This window comes from Trachypithecus francoisi, unplaced genomic scaffold (assembly GCF_009764315.1).
Source record: "Trachypithecus francoisi isolate TF-2019V2 unplaced genomic scaffold, Tfra_2.0 Lachesis_group4, whole genome shotgun sequence".
Lineage (NCBI taxonomy): Eukaryota > Metazoa > Chordata > Mammalia > Primates > Cercopithecidae > Trachypithecus > Trachypithecus francoisi.
In genome coordinates this window covers 23,460,200-23,486,342 of record NW_022681469.1, presented here as the reverse complement: position 1 = coordinate 23,486,342, position 26,143 = coordinate 23,460,200, and the positions used below count along the sequence as shown (strand labels likewise).

Here is a 26,143-nt window from a genome sequence, read left to right as displayed (position 1 = left end):
TTCCAACGTCCTTCTTGTCTTTCAGAGATTCCTCACACTTTCTGGTATTCCCAGGATACACTTTTATTCATATCAAGCGTTGCTAAAGTTATACTGGTAACTTTCGGTAAAGGTAAAAGTTATACTTTTACCTTTAAAATCTTCTTTTTTTTTTTTTTTTTAACTTTCTAAAGACTTGAAGTAATTTTAGGTAATCTCTTAAGACTGAAATGATTTTCTTTGTAATTTCCCCAAATAACTTATTTTTCTCTAATGACAATTTAATAACTGGTCCTTTTAAGGTGACTTCGTAACATCCCAAAGGGGGAAAAAAAGAAAAGAAAAAGATAAACAACATGAAGCCAACAAATTTACAATCCTTAGAGTCTTGGGCAATCCTGAACGTCATTACTTCTGATGAAATAGTTCAATATGATTGTCTTCTTATGGAATGACTGGGAACCAATTTCTAAAATATAAATGTTTAAAATTCATAAACAAAAATTATATAGATTTTGCCCAAAGCTAATGTTAGGGTTTTCATTTACCTTTCCATTCACATTTCTTAAACTATATTAACTATGTGAAATATTATATATACAAATTATATACACACATTATATATGTCATATATATAATATATAACTATATAAATGTATAAACTACATTAACATTGAAATAGACCTAACTTTTTATTCCTATAATACATATACATACCCACTGGATTTTTAAAATCTAATGATAAATAAACAATGCACCGCCTTCTGAGATTTACTACAAATTCTCAGATAAGAAAACTGAGAGGTAGATTACTTTTTAAATTTTAGATATCTAAAGCACATTTCAGCTTTCTCAAAATTTGACAGAACACAAGAGGTCTTTGAAATGGGTAACCAGAAAATAAAGTTTAAATTACACAAACATTAAAGAAAAGGCAAATTCCATAATAAAGTGGCAGATATTTGCATTAATCCCTAAGGTCACAAATAAAGTCCTTCAAAATACAAATGCAGCAGTCCTCCCTATCCTGGTAGTTAATTCACTATACTGTAATTGTGTTGCTGGGGCTTATCAAAACAATAAAACTCACAGAATATTAAAAATAATAGATTTTTAGAGTTAGGAGGGGCTTTTCAATAATACAATAGTTCAGAACAGACTATATAGACTCAAAAGACATATTTGAATTCTAAACCTCCTACCTACTACTCACAAGCTGATGACTCTGGACAAGTTCTCTAAGCTCCTGTTTCCTTGAGTGTAGAATGGGAATATCAATACCAGCCTAAAATTGCTGTAAGGGCTCAAGAAATGAGCAATTATTATCTTCTGAACCAGGATTTCTCTGTCATTTTAACCCTCTTTAGTAAACATCTTCTCTCCTATTTTGTACTAGAAAACTGAAGTGAATTTCCTCCCACATGTAATATAACATGTTTTTCTAATTTCATGCAACCCTATCCAAATCCATTACCTCTCTATTCTTAATTTTCTTTTTTTTTTTTGAGACGGAGTTTCGCTGTGTCGCCCAGGCTGGAGTGCAGTGGCGCGATCTCAGCTCACTGCAAGCTCCGCCTCCCGGGTTCCCGCCATTCTCCCGCCTCAGCCTCCGAATAGCTGGGACTACAGGCGCCCGCCACCTCGCCCGGCTAGTTTTTTGTATTTTTAGTAGAGACGGGGTTTCACCGTGTTAGCCAGGAGGGTCTCGATCTCCTGACCTCGTGATCCACCCGCCTCGGCCTCCCAAGTGCTGGGATTACAGGCTTGAGCCACCGCGCCCGGCCTTATTCTTAATTTTCTTAAGCAGTAAGCATCCCTGACCATGTCTTTCTCCTCAGATAAAAACAACAAACTAAAGGCCAATCAGAGAGGTTACATGACTTTACAAAGATCATACAGCTAGTAAACAAAGCCAAGACATGGCCCTGACTCACAGTGCAGTGTTCTTTCCACCTTATTATGTCTTAAAATAATATACATGATAAAATAAGATAATCAGGTGAAGTTTGCACAGTCTTTTAAATTCACTTGCTCATATACATGGCAGGAAAAACTATACAATTAAAACAAATCACTGTGAAGTTATTTTGAAGTATTTACCTTTCTACATGCAGGACAAAGCCCATTTTCATCAGTGCGAATTCGATGCCAACAAAATCGGCAAATCTGGTAGCCACAGGTGCAAGGGAAAAAGTTGATATCATCTATCTCCAAGGGCTCCATGCAAAGAGGGCACTCCACAGGGTCTTCCTTCGCATCAGGACTGCGAGACATCTTCACGTTTATTAAACAGCAGCAAAAGTTTATAATAATTTAAGGGAGAAGGAAGTTGAGCACTGAAAGCTAAAATGTAAGGACTCTGACGACCTGCATGAGAAGAAACAAAATACATTGTTTACTACTGGAAAAATGGCACAGTCAACAATTAAGAGTCACACTGTTAAAAAGGTTGAAAAAACTGACTGAGCAACTACTGTTATCAACCTGAAATGGCTTTCAGAATGGATTTCTGAAAATTTTTGAAGACCAAAACAAAAGGCCTGGCATCATTAATATTTTGGATTCAACGTAAATATAAAAGAACTTCCTTTTTTTCTCGATAAAACATTTAGTACTAGCCTACAGCACTAATCGTAACAAATTTTAGGGAAATAAATAAGGTAAAATTGCACTCTTAACTGTCTCATCTTTGACCTAAAACCTAGTAATATTGCGACGTAACTAGAAGACTCTTACACTATTCTGAAGTTTGTCACAACTTATAAAACGGATCAAATGAAAACAAGAGACTTCAATCATCTACAGTTACATGTTAACATCAAACTCTTGACACAGAAAACATAGGTTAAAACTCAGAAAAACTAGGATGCCATAGAACCATAGACCATAACTATACAACTAATTACGTAATAATACGCCAATGAAAACTTCTGAAAAACATGTGTTAAACAAAAGTATTCCTATGGTAATACTACAAAAAGCCTACAAGAAACAGGAAGAAAGAAGGGAACAAATAGACCTTCATATCACAAATACTTTTTGAAAAGTTAAAAAACATAACTTTTTAGATTATGGGGAGTTTTAAATTTTCAGGTAACAGTTTAGGCTAAAGTCACTGTTATATTAAAAGGTTAGGTTGAAATCACTATTTTAAGTTAAAAATCTGATAGCCTGCAAACTAATCTATAATTCTATAGTAATCTCACCAAAATCATGGTGGTAATCTTTCACATAATTGGACAAACTGATCCTAAAGGTTACATACAAGAATAAATGCATGAGAATCATTTTGAAGCTTCTGGGGGAAAACGTGGGAATTTGCCCTATCACATACTAAATTATACTATAAAGCTACAGTAATTTAAATAATTTCCTATTAGTATAAAAATAGACAAAAGAGCAAAGAAACTAAACAATCTAGATATAGCTGGGTACAGTGGCTCATGACTGTAATCCCAGCACTTGGAGAGCCCAAGGCAGGAGGATCACTTGAGGCCAGGAGTTCAACTCCAGCTAGGAGTTCAAGACCAGCACAACATAGCAAAGCACCCATGTCTATAACAAATTTTAAAATTAGCTGGGCATGGTGGTGCACACCTGTAATCCTAGCTACTTGGGAGGCTTGGGGCAGGAGGATCACTTGAGCCCAAGAGTTCAAGGTTGCAGTGAGCTATAACTGTGCCACCGCACTCCAGCATGGGTGACAGAGTGAGACCCTGTCTCAAAATTAGAAAAATCTAGAAACAGACTCATGAATTTATGAGATTTTAATATTTGATAAAATGTAATATTTGAGGATCACTTGAGCCCAAGAGTTCAAGGTTGCAGTGAGCTATAACTGTGCCACCGCACTCCAGCATGGGTGACAGAGTGAGACCCTGTCTCAAAATTAGAAAAATCTAGAAACAGACTCATGAATTTATGAGATTTTAATATTTGATAAAATGTATAACTCAAGATGGGAAGGCTGGACCATTTCATAAACAGTGATGGGACTCTGGGCTATCCATTTGAAGAAAAAATAGTATATAATTTAATACTGCAATTTAAAAAAATCCCAAATGATCTAGTGATCAATAAATTATTGAAGTGTTAAAGAAAAAAAAACAGGATTTTTTTTTTTTTTTTAAATCTTGGAATACAGAAGGCCTTTGTAAGCAAAACAAAAATTCACAAGTCATAAAAGGAGACAATCAATTAATCAACTTAGCAACATGGAAAGAAGAAAACATAAATAAAATTGAAGACAAGCATCAGAGTAAAAGATACGTTTGCTACATATAAAGAAAAGCTAATGTTCAGAATGTATAAAGAAATCCTACAAAGCAGTAAGACAAAGACAAGTTAAAAAAAAAAAGAGACAAGAAAACGGTAAGTAGTCCACAGAAAAATTACAAGTGATTAAAATACATGAAAAAAATGATCAATCTCTTTAGTTAACAGCCAGGTAACTTCTTTTTTTTTTTTTTTTTTAACCCCATTAGCCTGTCAAAGAAGTTAGTTTTTACCCAAAGTAGAGAAGTTGAGAGGATCAATGATCTAGTCCCTCTTTCAAAAGAGGAAATGGGAACACATTACTTTGCCTTAAGTTACACACTTATTAGTACAGCCTGGATTCCTTCTACGAAGTTTTAGCCCTAGATAATCTGTGCTCTTAACCACTCCCTTATACCACCTCCTAACTAAGAATCAATCCTACATAAATAGTGTAGAAAACTGCAGGCCAGGTGCGGTGCCTCACACCTGTAATCCCAGCACTTTGGGAGGCCGATGCAGGTGAATCACAAGGTCAAGAGATCGAGACCATCCTGGCCAACATGGTGAAACCCCACCTCTACTAAAAATACAAAAATTAGCTGGGCATGGTGGCACATGCCTGTATTCCCCGCCACTTGGGAGGCTGAAGCAAGAGAACTGCTTGAACCCAGGAGGCGGAGGTGGCAGTAAGCCGAGATTGTGCCACTGCATTCCAGCCTGGTGACAGAGCAAGACTCTGTCTCAAAAAAAAAAAAAAACAAAGGAGGGGGGTAGAAAGCTGCAAACAGTATACTGTCCATTAATGGGAAAATCATTAAGTAATTATGATATAAGGTATGTTGATCAGAATGTCTATTCCAGTTATACTTTTTAAAGAACAGCAAGTATGAATATACAATTACTTTCATATAAATATACAAACCCTGTATGTGTATATATTTAATTTATTTCACTAAGAAAATAAACATATGGAGGTTTAGACACCAAAATGTTATTTCACAAAAGACAAAATGGAGTTAGGAGACTACTAATTTTTTAAAGAAAAATCCATATTATCTAAATTGCTGCAAAAAATGTATTTTTTTTCACAATTCAAATGGCCCTTTAAAAAAAGAGGAAAATTGTTTTCATTTCCTTTAGAAAAATTAAATTACTTCTCACTTTTGCTAATAATTAGAAGAAAAATACAATGAAATAGTGTCTTCTTGTGAATCTATATTTCAAAACAAAATTAAAAAAAAAAAAAAAGAAATGCCCAGATTTGCCACTATCACTTTTCAGCATATATATAGTTAGGAGTTTAAAGCTGACTTCTAATAGGTCCTCCAACTTTAAACATCCCAAAACTGTACCTGTAGCAAACACAGACTCAAATATAGGTTCCAATAACAGAAAAGTAAACTGAAATAATCAAAGGGTGCTATCTACACTTCTAATACCTTTGATTCTAAGATATCATTTATTTAACTACAGGTTATTAGCGTTTTAGTGAAGTAATTTATGGAATGTTGGGAAGGAAACAATACATTGGGGCTTATGAACAGAAAAGCTTTCTAGAAGGTAAATTACTATAAATAAAAAATGATATACTGAGGTTTTGCTTTTTGATTGTTTCTATCTGCTTTTTAATTTTAAAAAAGTTTACAAGAGTATGTATCTTTCGGTTTAGGGGGAGGTTTAGAGGAACAAAAAGGGTCAAAGGAGCAAGAAATCCTTTAGATAGTTAACACAAAAGTAAGTATATTTGTGCACTTCTAGCACCATGGAGAGAAGCCACAGAAGCCGGCTACCAAAAGTAACCTCATAAATGGTAAAAGGTAGGAGGAGGGTAGTCTGATGTGGTAGAACACTGCAATACAAGGTCATCTCTTTCACAAAGTAACTATATGATCTTGGATAAGAAATTCAAAAGCTCTAGAATTTGATGTACTCATCTGAACAATGAAGAAACACAAACTTTTAGGGAATTTCAAGTATAGAGCAATTTCCTAAATGTATTATAGTACCCTTCTGAACTCAGTTTTTAAAATAAGCTTTGAAATTGACTCTCCAAAATACCCTTGCCCAAATTTTCATTTAGAGAATAATTTTCCTTCATAAGCCAGACAACTAATATTAAAATTAAAACTAAAAAGGCCGGCGCAGTAGCTCATGCCTGTAATCCCAGCACTTTGGGAGGCCAAGGTGGGCACATCACCTGAGGTCAGGAGTTCGAGACTAGCCTGGTCAACATGGTGAAACCCTGTCTCTACTAAAAATACAAAAAAATTACCCGCGCATGGTGGTGCATGCCTGTAATCCCAGCTACTTGGGAGGCTGAAAAAGGAGAATCGCTTGAACACAGGAGGCAGAGGTTGCAGTGAGCCTAGATCACGCCACTGCACTCCAGCCTAGGCAACAGGGCAAGACCCTGTCGCAAAATAAACAAACAAAAAAAGAACCCATTTCATATACACGATCCAATCCTCACAAGAACACACTAAACCATTTATAAAATATGAAACTGAAGCTAGAGTGTTAAAGATACAATTCAAAAATAGGACCCAACTTTAAAACTCATGCCCTTTCCAACATGGTAAGACAGAAGTCATGATTACTGATGTTGGAGCTATGTACACTTGAGAGTAGAGTGCAAATGCCCAAAGAATAAAACAACATTACTTTTTAAAAAGTTAAATTCTATGGCAAATTTTTACCCTGTTACTTGAGTTCTTCTTCTCTACATCAACTGTAACTAGTAACTCTGACATGTGTAATAATGCTCCTGCATCACCAAAAATCTCATACCGTGCAGTAAGTACACAAAATAAAATCACACACTCAAAATTATGTTTGAAAGTGTCTTATCACTTATAAAGTGTCGCTGTATACATGGTTTTGTGTTTAGGGTCCTGTTCAAAAGATATGTATAAGAATACACAAAAGTAAGTACATTGGATGCAATGGCTCACACTCACAGTCTTAGCACTTTGGGAGGCTGAGGCAGGAAGATCAATTGAGCCCAGGGGTTCAAGACCAGCCTGGGCAACATGATGAAACCCCATCTCTACAAAAATTCGCCAGGCACGGTAGTGCACACCTGTAGTCTTAGCTACTCAGGAGGCCGAGGTGGGAGGATCACCTGAGCCAGGAGGGAGAGGCTGCAGTGAGCCATGATGTGGCACTGCTGTGCTCCTGCCTAGGCGACACAGTGAAACCCTGTTTCAAAAAACAATAATAATACACGAGAATGTAAGGTAGTACAGCCAATACAGAAAATAGTTTGCTGGTTGCTAAACTTAGAATTAGCATATGACCCAGCAATTTCACTCCTAGGTGTATACTAAAAGAACTGAAAGGACTTGAACAGATACTTGTGCACCAGTGTTCCTAACAGTATTCTTGACAACAGCCAAAAAATGGGAAGTAATTCAAGTGTCCATCAATGGAGGGATGCACAAAATGTGGTATCTCTATACCATGGAATATTAGAATATATTCAGTCATAAAAGGAATCAAATTCTGATACATGCTACAACATAAATGAACCCTGAAAACACTATGCTTTAAGTGAAGTAAGCCAGTAACAAGAAGACAAATATTTTATGTTTTCACTTTTGGTTTCTAGTTTTTGAGACAGGGTCTCACTCTGTCACCCAAGTTACAGTGCAGTGAGTGGATCATAGCTCACTGCAGCCTTGCCTCAAAATTCTGAGCTTTATAAAGCAAATCCTCCCACCCCAGCCACCTGAGTAGCTGGAACCACAGGCGTGTGCCACTACACCCAGCTAATTTTTTAAATATCTATATAGATGGGGTCTCCCTGTGTTGTAAAGGCTGGTCTTGCACTCTGGGCTCAAGTGATCCTCCCACCTCGGGCTCCCAAAGTGCTGGGATTACAGGCATGAGCCACCATGACCAGCCTGATCTCACTTTTATGAGGTATCTAGAATAGACAAATTCAAAGTACAGAAAGTGGAATCAAGGTTACTAGGGGGCTGGGGGAGAAGAATGGGGAGTTATTACTTAATTGTACAGAGTTTCCGTTTGAGATGCTGAAAAAATTTCTGGAAACAGTGGTGATGGTTATACAGCAAAGTGAATGTACTTAATGCCACTGAACTGCACATTTGAAAATGGTTAAAATGGTAAATGTTTATGTTCCATATATTTTGCCACAATAAAAAAGTCAAAAAAAGAAAAATATGGCTGGGTGCGGTGGCTAATGCCTGTAATCCCAGCACTTTGGGAGGCTGAGGTGGGTAGATCATGAGGTCAGGAGATCGAGACCATCCTGGCCAACATAGTGAAACTCCGTCTCTACTAAAAAATACAAAACAAAACAAAAAAATTAGCCAAGCATGGTGGCAGGCGCCTGTAGTCCCAGCTACACAGGAGGCTGAGGCAGGAGAATGGCGTGAACCCGGGAGGCGGAGGTTGCAGTGAGCCAAGATTGCACCGCTGCACTCCAGCATGGGCGACAGAGCGAGACTCTGTCTCAAAGAAAAAAAAAAACATACATGCAATATATACATAAAATTATAAACTATATATTTTTCTAATTAGTCTGTTCCCACTAAAATGGAAACTTTAGGAGGGCAGAAATTACCTGGTACATCACATTTATGACAGTATACCACACAGCTACAACATGGCTTCCAGTAAATACTAAGCATTCACACATTTGATGAATACGTAAAAGAATAAATTATTTGTTATATGTCTGTTGTAAATGACAACCTTTGAAAATAAGAAACAGCACTTTATGTTGTCCATTGTTTCTGTTAGATACATTTCACAAAGCATGTTATTTGCATAAACTACACAAAGACAAAAAACAGACTAAACAGTAGCTATGAACAGTGTGCTAAGTGAAAAAGTTTAAATATCAGCACTAATACTTAATTTCCCCTTTTAAATTAAGTGCCAAAGTACCAACATATATCTACCATGAATATTCATATACTATAGAACTCAGGACTGTATTACCTTTAGGAAGCAAGAAAAGCTTACTTATGTTTTAGAAATCTATCTACCTAACTAACAACTTTTAAAAGCCTCTCTCATTAAAGGTTAAACTGCCGTTATACAGAAAAATCAACTATGTAGGACTGTTTTCTACCTCTCTATCGCTTTGCTATTTATGTAGTAAAATATCTGTATTTTACTTTTCTAAGATTTAAATCAAAAGCAGCATACAAAGCATCTCATATAATTTAACATGTTCCCAGAGATAGGTGGGAATCTTTTCCCAAAGGAAGTGACTTTGTGTGCAAGAGTGTGATGTTCAAGCCTAAAGGCAATATCAAACCCAAGGTTGAGTGAAAGGCATTTTGGAAGAGATTCAAAATACAGGCTAAACTGTAGGCCAGCTAGTTTGCAGGTGAGAACCAGGGAATAAGACAGCTGGGATGCACCCCGCTGGGTCTGAACAAATCATATGTGCAATGACCTCGAGAGTTGTTTGGATCTGGCTAAGAAGCAATTTATGTCCTAGGGTATTGTTAAAGACAGCAGAGCAGCCAGAAATCAGTGGAGATAAAAAGCTGGGTGTGGTCAGAAAAAGAAACAAGAAAGCTCTGCCAAACACTGTCAGTCCAACACTGCCAGGTGCCATGAGGGCATACACAAGTCTGTGCCCCTAAGGAGCAACACCACAGGCTTAAACACTGCAAGGGGGAAACAGAAGTCACTAAAATAGGGAAAGAGAAGTCACTAAACAAATAAGCAAATAATTGTAACAAGCCCTGGAAACGAGCAGGGGGTTGAAAGATCAGTACCAAGAGTTGCTGCAATGTTATACAAGATGTTCAGTTTCCAACATAAAATTACAAGCCATGTAAAGAAATAGGAAAGTGCTGAGCACAGTGGCTCACGCCTGTAATCCCAGCACTTTGGGAGGCTGAGGTGAGCAGATCACGAGGTCAGGAGTTCGAGACCAGCCTGGTAAACATGGTCAAACTCCATCTCTACTAAAAATACAAAAAATCAGCCAGGAGTGGTGGCATGCGCCTGTAATCCCAGCTACTACGGAGGCTGAGGCAGGAGAACTCCTTGAACCCAGGAGACAGAGCAATTCCGTCTCAAAAAAAAAAAAAAAAAAGAAAGAAACAAAGAAACAGGAAAGTATAACCCATATACCAGAGAAAAATAAAGACAAAAGACACTACCTGCAAGAACAACCAGAGGATGGATTTAACTGACTTCAAAAAGCCATTATAAATATGTCAAAAGAACTAAAGGATACCATAACTGCAGAAGGAAGGTATAATGACAGTATCACAACAAATAGACAATATCGATAAAAAAACATTATTAAAAAGAACCTAACGGAAATTCTGGAGTTGAACACTGACTAGAAAAAATCACTAGAGGAGCTCAAAAGTACATTTGAATTGGCACAAAAAAGAACTGGCAAACTTGAAGACAGACTGATAGAGATGATGCAATCCAAAGAATAGAGAGGAGAAAAAAAGAGTGAAAAAAATACAAAGCCTCAGAGAAATATGAAACATCATTAAGCACATGAATGGGAGTAGTAAACAGACGGGAGAGAGAGGGAAAGGGAAAGAAAAACTATCTTAAGTAATAACGACTATATAAAAATGAAGAACTACAGGTAACAACACAGATGAATCTCACAAACACAATTTGAGCAAAAACAGCAAGACAAAGTATACGATGCTGGTCATGTAAATTTCAACAAAGGAATCTATATTTTAGGGATGCACATAAAGGTAATAAAAGTCATGATAGTGAGTGCCTCTAAGGAAAGGGAGAGGATTTCAAATGGCAAGGGGTATATGGGAGGAGGAGGATTCTGAGGTACGTGAAATATTCTGCTTTTGACCTCAGAAGAGTCTACAAAGATATCCACTTTATAATGAAACTGTACACGTTTTACATGTTTCTGAATATATGTATATTTCCTTTTTCAAAGTTTTAAAAGAAAGAGATACTAGTTGCAAATTTCCAAGAATTGGTTAAAAGTAATCCCTAGACCCAGAAAGTACAATATACCCAAGTGGGATCAATAAGCCCACATCCAGACACAAAGTGGTAAAATTGCAGAACACTAGACAACAAGAACCATAAAAGAAGCCATAAAGAAAGAACCCTTCACCCAATGGAATGATCATCAGAGTAACAGCAAGTAACAGCAAGGAAGCCAGAAGGCAATGATGTATCTTCAAGATATGAAGAGAAAATTACTGTCAACCTACAACTGAGTGCACCTAGGAAATAACAACCCTGAAAAATGAGAGTAAAATTATAAAAAGACATTTTAAAGACAACTGAAAAGACTTTGATGTGGACTGGGTGTTAGACAATGTTAAGGAATTAGTGCTAATTTCATTAGGAATGAGAATATTGTGGGTTTTTTTTTTTTAACCTCTTCTCTAGGAGACACATTCTGAAGTATTTACAGACTTCATGATAGGATATTCCAGCAGGAAAGAAGGCACAGAGAAGTAAAGAGACCCCTCTTTAAACATCAAATGATAAAATACCAATAACAGGAAACTGAGGAATGGAAATACTGGATTTCATCATAAGATTTGTTCTACTTTCATGTATGCTTAAAAACTTTCATGATAAACAGCTAAAAATAGTCAGGCACAGTGGCCAACACGTGCAATCTCAGCTACTTGGGAAACTGAGGCAGAAGAATCACTTAAGCCTAGGAGTTCAAGGCCAGCCTGGGCAACATAGTAAGACCCTGACTCAAAAAGAGAAATGAGGCTAAATTAAAAATTAAATAAAAACAGGCAATTTACCAGTAAAAGGCTTCCACTAATGAAACTACTGAAGATGTTTTTTAAGAAGGAGGAAAATGATCCAGGAGGACAGTCAGAAATTGTTTTTTTCTGTTTGTTTGTTTGTGGAAGGGTCTCACTCTTTTTGCCCAGGCTGGAGTGCAGTGGCATGATCTTGGCTCACTGCAACCTCGGCCTCCTGGGTTCAAGGGATTCTCCTGCCTCAGCCTCCCAAGTAGCTGGGATTACAGGTACACACCACCACACCCAGCTAATTTTTGTATTTTTGGTAGAGACGGGGTTTCACCATGTTGAACAGGCTGTTCTCAAACTCCTGGTCTCAAGTGATCCGCCTGACTCAGCCTCCTCAAGTGCTGTGATTACAGGCGTGAGCCGCTGTGCCCAGCCACAGTCAGAAATTGAAGGGATGGTAAAGAAAGATGTGGTAAAAATGTGGGTAAACTGAAACACACATTTCTCTATAAAATAACAACAATGTCTAATTTGATAGATTTAAAAAGGATAAAATGTCTGTTAGGAGGGGAGTGACATAAGATAAACTGCTCTAAGGTCCAACTTTAAGAGTACCATGAGGCCGGGCGCAGTGGCTCACGCCTGTAATCCCAGCACTTGGGGAGGTCAAGGTGAGCGGATCACGAGGTCAGGAGACCAAGACCATCCTGGCTAACTTGGTGAAACCCCATCTCTACTAAAAATACAAAAAATTAGCCGGGCGTGGTGGCGGGCGCCTGTAGTCCCAGCTACTCGGAAGGCTGAGGCAGGAGAATGGCGGGAACCCGGGAGGCGGAGCTTGTAGTGAGCGGAGATCGGGCCACTGCACTCCAGCCTGGGCAAGAGAGAGAGACTCCCTCTCAAAAAAAAAAAAAAAAAAAGAGTAACATGAATGGTCGGGAGGTCGAGGCATAAGAATAACTTGAATCCAGGAGGCAGAGGTTGCAGTGGGCTAAGATCACGCCACTGCACTCCAGCCTGGGTGACAAAGTGAGACTGACTCAAAAAGAAAAATAAGACCCTCCAAAAAAAGAAGGTAAAAAAAGAGTAACATGAATGGTAAAATTTCAAGGGTAATCACATAATCCTCTATGATCTCTACTAACCCCACCTCTGTATGACTGCCTTAGAGAAATAGTTGCACATCTGTATGAGTACAAGCAATTGCAGGAATGTTTTGCAATAGCAAAAAATTGGGACTCCCAATGTCTATCAATAGGAAAGGCTAAGTTACTGTATACCAATAAAATGAAATAAAGCAGTTTAAAGAACTAAATCTGGACATACTAACATACTGAATGAAAAGAAAACTAATTGTAGGTACTGTGTAACAGTTGTGTTTTGTTTTGTCTTGTTCGTTTGTTTGAGACAATCTCATTCTGTACCCCAGGCTGGAATGCATGGTGTGATCTTGGCTCATTGCAACCTCCACCTCCCAGATTCAAGTGATTTTCATCCCTTAGATTCCCTAGTAGCTGGGATTACAGGCATGCACCACCACACCTGGCTAATTTTTGTATTTTTAGTAGAAACAGGGTTTCGTCATGATGGACAGGCTGGTCTCAAACTCCTGGACTCAAGTGATCTGCCTGCCTTGACCCCCCACCAAAGTGCTGGAATTACAGGCATGAGCTACCACACCCAGCCAACTGTTTTTACACTAAAAAAGAAGTCATACATGTTCTCTACATACATATAGGATAAGCAAAACCTTAGGGGGAAAAATGACATATAAACTGGTAATAGTGATTACCTTTAGGAAAATAAAGAAGGGAATGGGAGCAATCAGAAACCTGAACCTTATCTATGTGCTTTCGCAAAAAGACTATGTATTTCTTCTATAATAGCAATTAATTTTTAAAAGATAACTTTTTAAAGAGTCTTAGACTTTTAATCCTTTGAGTGCAAAGACTGTGCCTATTTTATTCAACACTGTACCATAGACATATGCAAGTATTATATGCTCCCAAAACTGTACATAGGGTATGGCAGAGAGATGGATAAAAGAGTGATTCAGGCTGGGTGCAGTGGCTTGCAGCTGTAATCCCAGCACTTTGGGAGGCTGAGGACGGAGGATCACCTGAGGCTAGGAGTTCAAGACCAGCCTGGGCAACATAGCAAGACCCTATTAGTACAAAAAATAGCTGGGCACGGTGGAGCACACCTGCAGTGCCAGCTACTGTGGAGGCTGAGGCAGAAGGATCACTTGAGCCCAGGAGTTCAAGGCAGCAGTGAGCTATGATCACGTCACTACACCCTAGCCTGGGTGAGAGTGAGAACCTGTCTCTAAAAGAAGAATAGTAATAAAAGAGTGTATCAAAGGACATACAAGAAAATAGGGACAGGCATGGTGGCTCATGCCTGTCCCAGCACTTTGGGAGGCCAAGGCAGGTGGATCACCTTAGGTCAGGATATCGAGACCAGCCTGGCCAACACGGCAAAACCCTGTTTCTACTAAAAATACAAAAATTAGCCAGGTGTGGTGGCATGCACTTGTAATCCCAGCTACTCAGGAGGCTGAGGCAGGAGAACTGCTTGAACCTGGGAGGCAGAGGTTGCAGTGAGCTGAGATCGTACCACTGCACTCCAGCCTGGGCAACAAGAGCGAAACTCCATCTCAAAAAAAGAAAAAGAAAAGAAAATAGAGTGTCTGTCACTGAGTAGAGGGCTAGAGGTAGTTTGTTTTCTTTCTTTTATTTTCCAATCTTTAGAAATGAACATTTATAATGAGAAAAACTGTATTAAATTAGTTGAAATTTTAAGTATAACGGACAACAAAAAGGGACAATAGAGTGATTGATGAGATGAAAAACTTCTGAGTGTATAATTAGAGATTAGCATCAGTATGTTTCCTATTAATTTAATGCTCTCTCAGGAGGAGGCTAGGAGTTTATGAAATTAAAGGCTACGCCTAATGAAAGTATTATTAATAGGTAAAATCAAATCTGCACAAAAATCAAAGCTGAGACTAATTAGTGTCCTAAATAATTCTCTACCACATTTGTGAAGGTTGTCAAGAAAAGGAATTGCCTATATCAATTTTATTTTCAACTGAAAAAAAAAAGTTTTATTTGGGGGAAAAAGCATCTGATAGGGTATAACACCTTTAAAGTTTGTAAGGACTTATCCAGAAACCTAATTAAAACGAAAGGATCCAGGTATTATAAGCTTAAAACCCTTCTAGTCTGTCTGGACTCATAAATTAGTCTTTTTAGAGATACTTCTGTACATCAATTTACAGTACACCACTAGTAACGGATAAAACAGAAAAAATTAATCCAAGGAGAAACACTAAACTGAAAACGAGGTGCAAGACTCAGTCTTAGTCAGTCAATTTTTTTCTTTTAAGCTCACGTTTATTAGCCTGGTTAAATGCAACCACTTCTTTAGCCAAACTGTTACCTAGTCACTTAGATTCTACCACCTCCTAAATTCTAACCCAAGGTGGCATGCTACTGATCTTATGCTCCTTGCCCACCAAGAGCTCGCTCTCAGTGTACCTGTCTCAAACTTCATTCAGGAACATCCTGTCACCACTTCTGTACTTCCACTTCATGGAAAGCAGTGATTCATATGGAAGTCCACCCTTTCGGTGTTTGGGTCTAGGTAGGGCATAAGGGGACATGGAGGAAGGGTACAGTAAGACAGAATTCATAAAGGAGTGCAGATAACAGGTATCTGGGTAAATAATGATTTTTAAATGAAAGAAAACGATTTTTGAAAATTTAAACAAAAGTAAAACAATCAACCTTATGTATGAGTATTTTCCTGGAATTGTTTTATATATATATTATATATAATATATAACATATATAAATATATAACATATATAGATACATACATATATATATGCTGATACAGCAGCTCATGCCTGTAATCCCAGCACTTTGCGAGGCCAGGAGTTCAAGACCAGCCTGGGCAATATGGCAAAACTCTATCTCTATTAAAAAATACATATATATATTTGATTTCTAGATATGCTACCATGCAGCCATCCAGGATAAAACTAAATAACAAATACTTTTAAGGGGCCTAAAATACAGAAATATAGCTATTAATTCTTCTTTAAAAGGAAGAAAAAATTTAATGTTTTAATGCTTGTTCCTCCCTAATCTCCATGTGTGCCTCACTTCTGTTATGACTCAGTAAAGCCTAGAATGGTAACCGTTTTACACCATAAAACTAAAATAGTACAGTCAAGTGTCCACTGGTCCACATACAACTAGTTCATTCCTGTTTCCAATAGAAAATGTTAACCAAATTACTATTACCATAGAAAGTCTCACAGAGAACATATGTGTCAGAATGTTTTCAAGAATAAAACAAGGCCAGGTACAGCAGCAACTCATGCCTGTAATCCCAGCATTTTGGGAGGCCAAGGCAGGTGGATCGCTTGAACTCAGATTTCAAGACAAGCCTGGGCAATATGGCGAAACCCTATCTCTATAAAAATAAAAAACAAATAAACAAATTTAAAAAAAATTAGCCAGGCATGGTGGTGTGCACCTGTGGTCCCAGCTACTCAGGAGGCTGAGGCAGGAGAATCACTTGAGCCTGGGAAGTGGAGGTTGCAGTGAGCCAAGATCATGCACTCCAGCCTGGGTGACAGGAGTAAAAGCCTGTCTCAAAGAAAAATAAAAAAAGTAAATAAGTAAAAATAAAAAGGAACTTGACACCAGCCTGGGCAACGTGGTGAAACTCCAATCTCTACAAAAAGTTCAATAATGAGCTGGGTGTGGTGGCATATGCCTGTAGTCCCAGGGTGCTGAGGCACAAGAATCACTTGACCCGGGGAAGAGGAGGTTGTAGTGAGCCGAGATCATGCCACTTCACTCCAGCCTGTGTGACAGAGAGACAATGTCTCAAAATAAAATAAAATAAAATAAAACAAAACATTCTATAAACATAAAGGACCACTGATACACAACACTAGGTCCATTACAATTGTGGAAAACAAATTGGTCAGCCACAGTGGCTCACACTCATAATCCCAGCACTTTGGGAGGCTGAGGCAGGAGGATTACATGAAGCCAGGAGACCAGCCTGGACTACAAAGCAAGGCCCCATGTGAAAAAAAGGACAGTACAGGACAGGAAGAGAAAGAAATAATAGCCAGGTGAGTGGTGTGTGTCTGTAGTCCCAGCTACCTGGGAGGCTGAGGTGGGATGATCACTTGAGCCAAGGATTTCAAGGCTGGAGTGACCTAGGATCATACCACTGCACTCTAGCCTGGGAAAGAGAGCAAAATCTTGTTCTCCTAAAAAAAAGCTATGTGGGGGGAAAAAAGCTTTAAATTCACATAGCAATGCCAACCAATTCAACCAACTGAAAGGCTGTGCTTTGAATATAGAAAATAATGGTCAATACATATATGGGTGCTAATTTTACTCATCTTGAAAGTGCACATAAATATATTCTATACACATTTTAAAAACAATTTCAAAATAAAAGTCTAGCATCCAACTATGGACAAAGGAATTTATTTATTTTGCAACCAAAATGGTCTATTTAAATAAATATATACTTTAAATGACTTCAGGAAATTTAAGCCCATAGGTTTAAAAAAAAAAAAAGACTAAGGCCAGGCACTGTGGCTCAGGCCTATAATCCTAGCACTTTGGGAGGCTGAGGCGGGCGGATCACTTGAGGCCAGGAGCTAAAGACCAGCCTGGCCAACATAGTAAAACCCCATCTCTACTAAAAACAAAAAATCAGCTGGGCGTGGTGGTGCATGGCTGTAGTCCCAACTATTTGGGACGCTGAGGCACGAGGTGAACCTGTGAGGTGGAAGTTGCAGTGAGCCAAGATTTTGTGCCACTGCACTCCAGCCTGGGCAACAGAGCAAGACTGTCTCAAAAAAACAAACAAAAAAAAGACTAAAACATATAAGTGTGTAATATCTGAGAACAGCATATTCTGTTTACTGAACTGTGGGATGGAAACTCACTTACACCACTGCCATCTTAGAAAGTAAAACCCCCATTTAAAAATGTAACATTGACGAAAACAGAAGAGAATCTAGAGATTAGGAAACATTTTTGTTAAAGGGCAAAACAGTAAATATCTTATGCTTTACTGGCCATTCAAACTGTTAAAATTACTCAACTCTACTGCTTCAATGCAAAGGCAGTCACAGGCTATACACAAATGAGTAAGCATGGCTGTATTTCGATGAAACTATCTATGGACATTGAAAACTAAATTTCACTTAATTTTCTCATATTACAAAATACTGATTTTTTAAAATTATTTTTTCTACCATTCTCTCATGCCTCAAAAAAACAAGCAACAGGAAGGATTTCTGCAGTGGGACGCAGTTTACCAACCTCTGCTCTGGACTAAACCAACAAGGAAACCTCATAATTGACCGTAAGTCTAAATCCTAGACCTCTTTCCAATCTTTTTTCTCTTATACTTCTCCCTGAAGAAATCTTTTGACTACATATTAGGCAAATGGTTTCTCTCTATTCTAAGGATGTACTTTTACAAGCTGTGGTATATAACATGAAATATAATCACCCGTCAGTATCCTTGGAGGACTTGTTCCAGGACCTCCCCACCTTCTATGGATACAAAAATCAGAGGAAGCTCAAGTCCCTTATATAAAATGATTTACTATTTGCACCTAACACACGCAATCCTCCCATTTATTTTAAATCATCTCTAGATTACTTATAATACTCAGAAAATGCTATATAAACAGTTACTGTAACGTAGTTTTTTATTTGTATTTTTTTATTGTCTCCGCCCCAGCCCCGAAAATTGTCCATCCATGGCTAGATGAATCCACAGATACAGAAGGCCAACTGTATACACAGGGTTCAGTACTATCTGCAGTTTCCGGCAATCGCTGGGGGTCTTGGAACGTATCACCCATAGATAAGGGAGGACTACCGTGTAAGATGGGAAAAGAAGTAAAACTAGTCTTTATTTGCAGATTACATGATTTTGTACATAGAAACCCCAAAATAACAGAAAACTACTATAACTACTAATTTAGCAGGATCACTGGCTATAAAACCAATATACAAAAATCCACTGTATTTCGAAATACTAGCAACATGCAATGGAAACAAAGTAAAATCGTAATAACACTTAAACAGCATCAAATAAAACATCAAATATCAAGGAATAAATTTAATGAGATGTGAAACACATTTACATTAAACCACAAAATACTAGACAGAGAAGAGAAAGAAGACTGGATGTTGGAGACAACAGGGAGCATACATTTGTAAAAAGTCAGTATTATCTAACTGTACTTCAGTAATACACAGTGAAAGGAAAGGAAGGGAAGGGAAGACAAAGGTAAAGAGAAATGGAAGGAAGAAATGTTATTTGAGGCTTAATTTTATGATCTGGCTAAGTCAAAATCTGTATCTGAAAGTAACACCAATGCATGCTTTTGTGGAAAGAAGTGTTCTCTACGATACACAGTGTCTCACATTGTAAGGGATATACCTTAAAATAGTACTATTTCCTTTGGACGACTAACAGAAATGTCATTATTACATGCTCAGCCTGTTTAAACTTTAATAATAATAAATTACTAGGATTTTGAGATAAGTTCTATTTTAATTTTTCCAAAAATTTGTAAGTTTCAATAGCGTTTCCATGCTTCTAATACTATTTTACATAAAATACCTGTTCTCTTTGTGACTTAAAACTCTACTCAGATTTAACTTTTCCATACCCAAAAGTAAATTATTTAACTTCATTGTAAAATAATTAGCAATGAAATAAAAGCAACAATTAGAAAAAATATCTAAGTCGCCCAGGACTCCACACTCTAGTATAAAAAGCTTTCTCTAACTATACAGATATCAAGAGCATATGTATGTGCGTGTGTGTGTGTGTTCTGTAAAGGATCTTACTGCATACAGTTCTGGAATTTGGTCTCCCCCACTCTTAATGCAATCAACATTTTTCCTTTGTGTAAATCATAGGTTATGACTTTCAGTGAATATTATATTCTACTACACAGATGTCCCATAATTTATTTAACCAGTCTCCTGTTACTAAACATTTGTTTCGAAGTTTTTACTACTGTAAACAACATTGTAACAAACAATCCATGTGTGTTGATTTTCTTCATTTGTATTATTTTACCTATACAGGCATACCTCGAAGATATTGTAGATTCAGTTCCAGGCACCTGCAATTACCACAATAAAGCAAGTCACACAAATTTTTTGGTTTCATGGTGCATATTAAAGGTATGTTTATACTGTAGTATATCGCATATGCAACAGCATTATGTCTAGAAAACAATGTATGCACCCCAATTTAAAAATACTGTTAAAAAAATGCTAAGATCATCTGAGCCCTCAGACAGTCACAGTCTTTTTCCTGGTGGAGGGTCTTGCCTTGATGTTGATGGCTGCTGACTGATCAGGGTGGTGGCTGCCAAAAGACGGAGTAGCCGTAGCAATTTCTTAAAATAAGACAACAATAAAGTTTGCCAAACTTTCACGAAAGATTTCTCTGTAGCATGTAATACTGTTTGACAGCATTTTACCCACAGTAGAATCTCTTTCAAAATCGGAGGCAATCCTCTCGAACCCTGGCACTGCTTTGTTAAATAAGTTTATGAAATATTCTAAATCGTTTGTTGTCATTTCAACAATATTCACAGCATCTTCAGGAGAAGGTTCCATCTCCAAAAACCACTTTCTTTGCTCATTGTTAAGAGCCAACTCTTTATCTGTTCAAATTTTATCACAAGATTGCGGCAATTCAGTCACATCTTCAGGCTCCACTTCTAATTCCAGTTATCTTGCTATTTCTACCATATCTGCAGTTACTTCCCACACTGAAGTCTTAAACCTCTCAAAGTCATCCATGAGAGATGAAATCAACTTCTTCCAAACCCCTGCTAATGTTGATATCTTGACCTCCTCCCATCAATCAGGGATGTTACTAATGGCTTCTAGAATGAATCCTTTCCAGAAGGTTTTCAATTTATTTTGCCCAGATCCACTGGAGGAATCACCATCTACAGTAACTATAGCCTTATAAACATTTTATTTCTTAAATAAGATTATGTGAGACTCAAAATTACTCCTGGATCCATGGACTGCAGAATAGATGTTGTGTTAGCAGGCATGAAAACAACATTAATCTCCTTGTACATCTCCGTCAAAGCTCTCAGGTCACCAGGGCAATGCACAGTGATAGCCTGAAAGGAATCTTTTTTTCTGAGCACTAGGTCTCAACAGTGGGTTAACATTCCCTAAACCATGCTGTAAACAGATATGCTGTCAGTCAGGCTTTCTACCATTCTCTCATGCCTCACAAAAACAAGCAACAGGAAGGATTTCGTCAGTGGGACGCAGTTTACCAACCTCTGCTCTGATCTAAACCAATAAGGAAACCTCACAATTGACCATAAGTCTAAATCCTAGACCGCTTTCAAATCTTTTTCTCTTATACTTCTCCCTGAAGAAATCTTTTGACTATTAGGCAAATGGTTTCTCTCTATTCTAAGGATGTATTTTTACAAGCTGTGGTATATAACATGAAATATAATCATCTCTTGGTATCCTTGGAGGACTTGTTCCAGGACCTCCCCACCTTCTATAGATACAAAAATCAGAGGAAGCTCAAGTCCCTTATATAAAATGGTTGTTCCATTTACAGAGCATAGGCAGGGTAGATTTAGCATAATTCCTAAAGGCCCTGTGGTTTTCAGAATAATCCATGAACACTGACTTCAACTTGAAGTCTCCAGCTGCATTAACCCCTAATAAGAGTCAGCCTACCCTTTGAAGCTTTGAAGCCAGGCACTGACTTCTCCTTTCTAATAATCAAAGTCCTAGAAGGCTGTTTCATCTACAGTGAAAAATCTGTTTAGTGTAGCCATCTTCATCCATGATCTTAGCTAGATCTTCTGGACAAATGACTACAGTTTCTACATCAGCACTTGCTGTTTCACCTAGCACTTTTATGTTATGGAAATGACTTTCTTCCTTAAACATCATGAGCCAATCTCAGTTAGCTTCAAACTTTTCTTCTGTAGCTTTCTCACTTCTCTCAGCTTTCATACAATGGAAGAGAGTTACAGCCTCGCTCTGGATGTGAGTTAGAGCTTTGCTCTGGATTAGGCTGTGGTATTAAGAAAATTATGTGGCTGGTTTCATCTTCTAGGTAGACGACTCAGACTTTCTCCATGTCCACAACAAGGCTGTCTCGCTTTCTTATCATTCATGTGTTCACTGGAGCAGCACTTTCAGTTTCCCTCAAGTTTTCCTTTGCATTCAGAACTTGGCTAATTGTTTGGTGCAAAAGCCCTACTTTTTGGCCTATCTCATGAGGCTTTTGACATGCCTTCTTCACTGAACTTAATCATTTCTAGCTTTTGATTTAAAGTGAGAGATGTGTGATTCTTTCCTTCATTTGAACACTTAGAAAATTAACTAATTTCAATATTGTTGTGTTTCAGGGAGTAGGGAGGACCCAGAGGGAGAGAAACAGCAATAGCCAGTCAGCAGAGCAGTCAGAACACACACAACATGTATCAATTAAGTTTGTCATTTTACACAGGTGCAGTTCCTGGCATCTCAAAACAGCTATAATAGTAACATCAAAGATCACTGACCAGAGATCACCATGACAGATATAACAATCACTAAAAAGTTTTAAATATTGTGAGATTACCCAAATGTGACACCAAAACATGAAGTGAGTGTATGCTGCTGAAAAATGCCACTGACAGACTTGCTTGACAAAGGGTTGCCACAAACCTTCAATTCGAAAAAAACGCAAGTATCTATGAAGCACTTATTAAAGCAGTACACAATAAGGCAACTTATGCCTGTAATTCTGAATTGCCTGAAATGGTTCTATGTGACCATGTAGAGCTTCCTTCAGGATTCAACACATTTTTTTCTGCAAGGGCCAGATTGTAGGTATTTCAGGCTATGTAGGCACATACGATCTCTGTTCTATATTCTTTGTTTTGTTTTTACAAACCTGTAAAAATGTAAAAGCCATTTTTAGCTCATGGACTTCACAAAAAACAGTCCATGAATAGGATGGGGCCTGTAGGGCATAGTTTGCCCATAGTTTGCCAACACCTGGTTTAGATCACATTCTACAAAGATCTGTGAAAGCAGAAAATTACCCCACAATTTTAGGTGGTGTGTGCCAGTCACTATATTTTTTTGAAAAGTCTAGTGTAATGATTCTTAGCTACATTTAAGAAACAAATTTCACGTATCTTCTTTTAATTCTCACCCCCACAGACTAATCAAAATTTATAATTTAAATTTTTATGAAGCCTAGTGTGCAAAAAAGAAATGAGCAATTTTAAAGATGCTTATTACAATAAGTGGTTTTGCTAATGTTCATAACTTATCAACTATTTTTATCAAATATTCAGAAGATACTCCCTGAAAGGCTGCTCCTAACAAGCCCTGTACACCCAACTGTGGCTACATAATGACTCACAGCTACAGGAATAAATATCATCATCTAATTGTCCTTATTTCAGTTCACAGCCTGTCCCTGCTTTACCTATTAAACTTTGGAAATAACAAGCAGAGACCGGGCGCAGTGGCTCACACCTATAATCCCAACACTTTGGGAGGCCGAGGCAGGTGGATTACCTGAGGTCAGGAGTTCAACACCAGCCTGGCCAACATGGCAAAATCCCGTCTCTATTAAAAACGCAAAAATTAGCCAGGCATGGTGGCGCACCCCTGTAATTCCAGCTACTCAGGAGGCTAAGGTGGGAGACTTGCTTGAACCTGGGAGGTGGAGGCTGCAGTGAGCTGAGATTGCACCACTGCACTCCAGCCTGGGCGACAGAGCGAGATCCGGTCCCAAAAAAATAAAATTAAATTAAAAAAGGAAATAAGCAGAGCAAATATAATAAAAATAATATTAAAAATTAACTTTGGGCCGGGCGCGGTGGCTCAAGCCTGTAATCCCAGCACTTTGGGAGGCCGAGATGGGCGGATCACGAGGTCAGGAGATTGAGACTATCCTGGCTAACATGGTGAAACCCCGTCTCTACTAAAAAATACAAAAAACTAGCCGGGCGAGGTGGCGGGCACCTGTAGTTCCAGCTACTCAGGAGGCTGAGGCAGGAGAATGGCGTGAACCCGGGAGGCGGAGCTTGCAATGAGCTGAGATCTGGCCACTGCACTCCAGCCTGGGCGACAGAGCCAGACTCCGTCTCAAAAAAAATAAATAAAAAAAAATAAAAATTAACTTTGTCTTTTTTTAACCATTAAAATATTTTTAACCACTTCAGCAAACTTTTCTCTTTAAACAAGGATAAGAACCACGACAATCCAGAGATTTATCAAAAGAAAGAATATCCATCTTAAGAGTATATTCACTTTATATTTTCTATTCCCTCGTAAAAAAAAAAAAAATCACTTGAAGCAAAGTTTGAACAGAAGGATAAAGAAAAGCTAAAAAAAAAAAAGGAAAATTTTTAGAAGAGAAAACATAAAAGTAGACTTCACAGGTGTAGGTTGGAAGACTAACAGAGAATTCTACAACTTTTATAACATTACCAACTTCAGCGGAGTGTGGAGTGCTTCTAAAAAAAAAATCTATGTTTTTAGTTCCTTTGGTTTCTAGTAACTGTACTGGAACATTAGAACCAGCTTGGGAAGTTACAAAATGTAATTAACCCACCAGTTCTGCCCCCATCTCCCTTGATCCAATCTCCTTATTCTGGTCTACTCTAAAAGGTTCACTTTTCAGTCATCCCATCTGCACTCTAAGAGAGAAGGGGGTAGGGAGTTCCAAGAGAAAAAAGAGATGAAAGGAATGAAATAATAAAAGACTGGAGGAGAGTTATCAACCGCATGTCACAAAGACCCTTCCTCTCATAGGAAACTCGATTCCTTCCTAATACTTCCTTACACTTTTGTCCATTGCTTCTGAAGATTTTCTTACTAATGAAGACGTCTAAACATGCAAATATTAAGCATATTCTGTATTTCAATTAGATTCAAATTAGAAAGCATTAGAAAATAAGGTGTGTATAGCAGATCTAGGTTACAGTCTTGGATTCTTAAAATAACTAGTTTTGAGAAGTTGGTCAAGTCATAGGTTTCTATAGACCTGAGCTTCGGTCAGTAAAATGAAGAGATTGTATTAGATAAACCTCTAAGATCCCTCCCCATTCTAAAACTCTAAAAATGTGACATATTTTAAAGGGATTGAATAATGTGATAACTCTCAATCTTCTGCATGTGGCTAGTCAGTTATCCCAGAACCATTTATTGGTTAGGCAATCTTTTCCCCATTACTTGTTTTTGTCAGCTTTGTCAAAGAACAAACGGCTGGAGATGTGCAGCCTTATTTCTGGGCCCTCTATTCTGTTCCATTGGTCTATGTGCCTGTTTTTGTACCAGTGTCATACTGTTTTTGTTACTGTAGTCTTGTAGTACAGTTTGAAGTTGGGTAAAACAATGCTGGACCGCTTCCTTACACCATACACAAAAACTAACTCAAGATGGATTAAAGACTTAAATGCAAAACCCAAAACTATAAAACCCTGGAAGGCAACCCAGGCAAATACCATCCTGGATGTAGGAACTGGCAAAGATTTCATGACAAAGACACCAAAAGCAATTGCAACAAAAGCAAAAATTGACAAGCAGGATCTAATTAAACTTCAGAGCTTCTGCACAGCAAAAGAAACTATCAACAGAACAAACAGACAACCTACAGAATGGGAGAAAATATTTGTAAACTATGCATCTGACAAAGGTCTAATATCCAGCATCTATAAGGAACAAAAAAAATTACAAGAGAAAAACAATCTCATTAAAAAGTGGGCAAAGGATACGAACAGACACTTCTCAAAGAAGACATACATGCCACCAACAAGCATATGAAAAAAAAAAAAACCTCAGTATCACTGATCATTAGAGAAATGCAAATCAAAACCACAATGAGCTATCATCTCACACCAATCAGAATGGCTATTATTAAAAAGTCAACACAGATGCTGGCAAGGTTATGAAGAAAAGGGAACACTTACATTGCTGGTGGAAATGTAAATTAGTTCAACCATTGTGGAAAGCAGTATGGCAATTCCTCAGAGCTGAAAGCAGAACTACCCTTCAAACCAGCAATCCCATTACTGAGTATATACCCAGAGGAATATAAATCATTCTACCATAAAGTCACATGCA

At 37.9% G+C, this 26,143-nt stretch overlaps 1 protein-coding gene across 6 annotated transcripts in view; it reads right to left on the bottom strand.

The window, feature by feature from the left end:
* CNOT4 (CCR4-NOT transcription complex subunit 4) overlaps nucleotides 1–26,143 on the bottom strand; it is a 157,099-nt gene that overhangs the window by 81,579 nt on the left and 49,377 nt on the right. For all 6 annotated transcript variants that reach the window (XM_033194736.1, XM_033194737.1, XM_033194738.1 and 3 more), the window contains exon 2: nucleotides 2,080–2,346. In XM_033194736.1, coding sequence (XP_033050627.1) covers nucleotides 2,080–2,253 — 174 coding nt within the window. In that variant the 5' untranslated portion in view covers nucleotides 2,254–2,346. The remainder of the gene's footprint in view (nucleotides 1–2,079; nucleotides 2,347–26,143) is intronic.